Below are 4985 nucleotides of genomic sequence, written 5' to 3' on the forward strand. Positions count from 1 at the left end.
CCCAGGGGCCGGATGCGGCCCGCGAAGTGATTTCATGTGGCCCGTGAAGCCATCCTGAAAACAGTGAGGGAACGGCCCTCACTGCCTTGGCCCTGGCCCAGGCCGGCCGGGAGCCAATGTACAATTTTGTGGTGGCCATCTATGCTGAAATGCATTCAGTCTTAGCTCCACAAGGCCGTCCAGAAACAGCGAGGAACCAACCCCTGCCGCGTTGGCCCCGCCCCCTGGGTGCATGCTGGGGAGGTGTCACCCTTTGTGAGGAATGAAGAAATGGACCATGCCTTGGTCCTTGCCCCGGTCCCACCCCCTTCTGCCAGAGACCCTCAGATCTGTCCCACTCCTGCCCAGGCCCCCACAGGCACTCTTGACGCGAACAATGTAGAGCTGGCCATGCCCACCAGTAGGCCACACCCACTCCATCCACGCCCACCCTGGCCACACCCACACAGCCCCCCAAGGGCAACCGCAATGCTGATGCGGCGCTCAATGAAATTGAGTTTGACACCCTGATATAGAGGTTATAGGAAGATAACTGGACATATTAACGCCGGAAGTCTTTTCTCAATACTACATAAACTATAATAAAAAGCTGTCTGAAAAATAATAACATTACATAAATTATAATTTCACCGTTAAAAAGCTTACTGTGGATTTTTTATTTACTGGATATATTTCTGAGTGACCTTTTAAGTGCACGTAGCAGTTTGCACATCTCCCTCCCTCCTTCTCTCCGATTCATTCATACACACCCAATTGGAAAAAGCTGTAATGGAAGGATAGAGAACAGCCTAACATCTGTTCTGAATTAATAGAAGCATTATATCAGGTCTTCTTTTCTCAGTCTGCAGACTTTTTCCTCAGAATTAGTGGAGAAATTTATGCAATTATAATTGCACAACTTTTGGGAGTCTTCAATATTGTCTTAATATATTTGTCATCAGCTTTAGACCTATAGAAAGTAAATAAATAAATATTTTCTTCTTAGCCTTCGAGGATATTTCACAAAATATGACTGTTCCAGTGGTGATATCAACCCTATTGGTGGAATTAGCAAAACAGATTTGAAATGCTATATGCAATATTGCATTGAGAATTTTCAGCTAACATCTCTTAAAAGGTAAGTAGAGAACTAATGAAACTTATTCCAGTCTGTTCCAGTATAGAATGATCTGGAATCTTGGTGCTTTTTTTCCCCTTTGGTTTTCCTAGGATTACTGAATGCTTCAAAATTTGATCTTAACTGGGACTTGATTGAATTGCAACTACATTCTGAACATCAATGAGTAATAGTTACTTTAAAGTATGATTATATCAAGTACAGTTTTGCTGGCTAATAAGAAAGATTTTTCATACTGACTTTCTTAACATGTATTTTATTAATACAAAGCAGTTGTATGTAATAGTTTTGCCCCTCTAGTCAGGTTGTTTATTTCCTGATACAGCTATGCAGGCCATTTTCTTACTTGCCTATAAGTAGTACAATACAAGTTAATCTGGAGGTACATTTCAGATAATTGTCTTGCTGAAATATCTAGCCTCTTCTCAGCTTCATGTTCTTTACTGACTGGGATATGAGCTTCTGGAATATGTTGATATTTAACAAAATCCATTCTTAGTAATAATAACTACTTTATTGTCACTTTGAGTGTACACCAATCGGCATACATCTAAATGAAATTTCGTTACATACAGCTCTCAGAGGGTCACCATCTCCGATATAGACTCCTTGTTCGTGGCCAGCTCAAGTTTCAGTATGTCTATTTTAGTCTCTAGGGAAACAGGACAGATGGAAACGGAGCTCCATGTGGATTAGCCCTCAAATTAGCTTGTATTCCTGCCTCTTCTTTTTCTGATCCTGTCTCTTCCACCTTTTCCTTAAAGGGGCCTCGCTCCTTTTTGCCCCTGGAGCACAATGCCTTCCACCGCCTCTAAGTCCTTCAATTCTTCCTACTACTCACACAATGCCACTATTTTCATACAACTCCAAATTATCATAGAACTACCCCCAGGCATCATGTTTGGAAAGATGATCTTTTCTTGAAACGTTTCACATTTTTTTTCCTTTAAAAGTATATTCTGTAATTATGTCTGAATAGTTTCAGTTCATGAAATATCAATTCGTAGTAGTTTGCTCAAAATAATTTAGGCTTATTAGTGTTTTCTTTTGCATACTTTAAAATTTCGTGATGAAGTCAGAAAAGAGTCTCCCATTAAAATTATTGTATAAGGAGTCATGTGCAATGGACAAATGCTGAATATTAGCTAAACTTTTTTAGTCTTTGCAGGGATTTGTGAATTTTCTTGACATATCTGACAAGTTTGGGGCAACCAGCGAAGGACAAAAAAAATATATGAATCTGATAATAAGTTGGATATTTCAGCAAAACCAACAGTCCAGAATATTGCCTTCCAATCCACCATGAAGTATTTTAAAGTAAGAAGGATAAAGATTTTAGAATGGTATTCAGAATCCTCAAACTTTTATCTTGCTAAAGATCAGCTTCTACGTACTTAGGGATTCAGTGAAATGAACAAAGTTTGACCCAAAGTGCCCAAATTTGTGCATTCAACTGTAAGAAGTCAGGCAATGTTGTGCTTGTACTTGAATAGAAATGTAGCCTGACGCAGACAAAAGATGGTTAATAATTGCTTTGGTCCAGATGGAACGTGTTCATGGTAATAATAATCTATTACTATAGATTAATTTTATTCATTTCATTTTACCTATACACAGTATTATATCAGCACCCCCAACAGCAGAGTTGGAGCCACTGCAGAACGGAAATGTTACTCAAATGGATGAGGTAAAAGTGCAGTGACTACTACCGTCTTGTAAGCCCGTACTTTTAATTCGTAGGTTGTACATGCAGTCTTTTAATCTTCATCAAAATTCAAGAAAGTCTGACTTTTGTGATTTAGGCATCATATGGAACTCAGTATTCATTAGCCAACTATTTTTTTTTCCTGTTAAGATATTTCAGCTGCAGACTTGCATGTCTTTTGTAATGATACATGTAGCCCTCGACTTATGACTTGATGGAGCCCCCAAATTTCTATTGTTAAGTGAGACATTTGTTAAGTGAGTTTTACCTCATTCTACGACCTTTCTTGCCACAAGTTGTTAAGTGAATCTGGCTTCCCCATTGACTTAGCTTGTCAGAACATTATAAAAGAGGAATCACATGACTCCGGGGCATGCAGCCATCATAACTATGATTCAGTTGCAAAGCATCTGAATTTTGATCACTTGACCAATGCTCAATGGTCATGTGAAAAACGGTCAAAAGTCACTTTTTTCAGTGCTATTGTAATTTCGAACAGTCACTAAAAGAACTGCTGTAAGTCGAAGACTATCTGTATAAGTTACAATGGGCATATGAAGGATCTTGAAGAATTTAGAATCCAGATTGCCACAGGTTTATCAGAGCTTCACCATTCCTAATTAGCCAGGTACTTATTAGTAATGCCCCATTTCACAAAAAATAAGAAATTTTACTGATAGTAGTTCGAAATCTGCAGTCCCCAGATCACTCCAAAACTGCTTCTGAATTATAATCAATGACAGTAGGACAGAGTTAATGGGGTTTAATATAATGAAGTGATATAACTGTTGTATTGTATTTTAAGTTAAGTATTATTTTTCCCCAAGTTCAGAGAAATCTAGATTAACTATAGTTCCGATTCAGTGTTGGCTGGCTCATGGAAGAATGTATGATTCTTATATTCATTTTGTTTCTTTTTTTTCCTTTTCTTTTTGTGCTGTATATGAAATGTTAGGTAGACATGGGTATGACATATGCTGAACTCTCAGTCTATGGTAAACTAAGGAAGATAGCTAAGGCTGGACCTTATACCATGTTCTGTAAAGTGGTCACAATGTGGAAAGCGATATGTTCTCCAAGAGAGGTAAACAAGAAAATTTCCCTGATGCCTTTACATAAGCAGCACTAAGCCACGTGTACTTATACATCGCATCTACATGGAGGGAAGTGTGTAGTGGGGTGCCCCAGGGCTCTGTTCTGGGCCCAGTGCTCTTCAACATCTTCATCAATGATTTGGACGAGGGGATAGATGGGGAACTCATCAAATTTGCAGACGACACCAAGCTGGCAGGAATAGCCAACACTCCAGAAGACAGGCTTAAGATACAGGAGGACCTGGACAGACTTGAACACTGGGCGCTATCTAACAAAATGAAATTCAATGGTGAAAAAAGTAAGGTTCTACATTTAGGCAAGAAAACCCAAATGTACAGGTATAATATAGGGGGTACCTTGCTCAATAGTAGTAACTGTGAGAGGGATCTCGGAGTCCTAGTGGACAATCACTTAAATATGAGCCAGCAGTGTGCTGCAGCTGCCAAAAAAGCCAACACAGTGCTGGGCTGCATTAACAGAGGGATAGAATCAAGATCACGTGAAGATTAATAACACTTTACAATGCCTTAGTAAGGCCACACTTGGAATACTGCATCCAGTTTTGGTCACCACGATGTAAAAAAGATGCTGAGACTCTAAAAAGAGTACAGAGAAGAGCAACAAAGATGATTAGGGGACTGGAGGCTAAAACATATAAGGAATGGTTGCTGGAATTGGGTATGTCTAGTTTAACGAAGAGAAGGAAGGACGAGGGGTGACATGATAGCAGTGTTCCAATATCTCAGGGGCTGCCACAAAGAAGAGGGAGTCAAGCTATTCTCCAAGGCGCCTGAAGGCAGGACGAGAAGCAATGGGTGGAAACTGATCAAGGAGAGAAGCAACTTAGAACTAAGGAGAAACTTCCTGACAGAACAATTAACCAGTGGAACAACCTGCCTCCAGAAGCGGTGAATGCTCCAACACTGGAAGTTTTTAAGAAGAGACTGTACAGCCATTTGTCTGAAATGGTGTAGGGTTCCTGCCTGAGCAGGGGGTTGGACTCGATGACCTCCAAGGTCCCTTCCAACTTTATTATTATTATTATTATTATTATTATTATTATTATTA

The 4985-nt window shown here is 39.7% G+C and overlaps 1 protein-coding gene across 1 annotated transcript in view; it reads left to right on the forward strand.

Moving 5' to 3' along the window:
• Window positions 1-989: 989 nt before the first annotated feature.
• LOC107301486 (glutamine-dependent NAD(+) synthetase-like) overlaps window positions 990-4985 on the forward strand; it is a gene marked incomplete at its 3' end in the record, with an annotated part of 11725 nt that continues 7729 nt past the window's right edge. Inside the window, exons 1-3 of the mRNA XM_015830703.1 lie at window positions 990-1117; window positions 2735-2804; window positions 3778-3906. Coding sequence (XP_015686189.1) covers window positions 1074-1117; window positions 2735-2804; window positions 3778-3906 — 243 coding nt within the window. The remainder of the gene's footprint in view (window positions 1118-2734; window positions 2805-3777; window positions 3907-4985) is intronic.

The sequence above is a fragment of the Protobothrops mucrosquamatus genome, unplaced genomic scaffold (assembly GCF_001527695.2).
Source record: "Protobothrops mucrosquamatus isolate PMUCROS unplaced genomic scaffold, P.Mucros_1.0 scaffold13419, whole genome shotgun sequence".
Lineage (NCBI taxonomy): Eukaryota > Metazoa > Chordata > Lepidosauria > Squamata > Viperidae > Protobothrops > Protobothrops mucrosquamatus.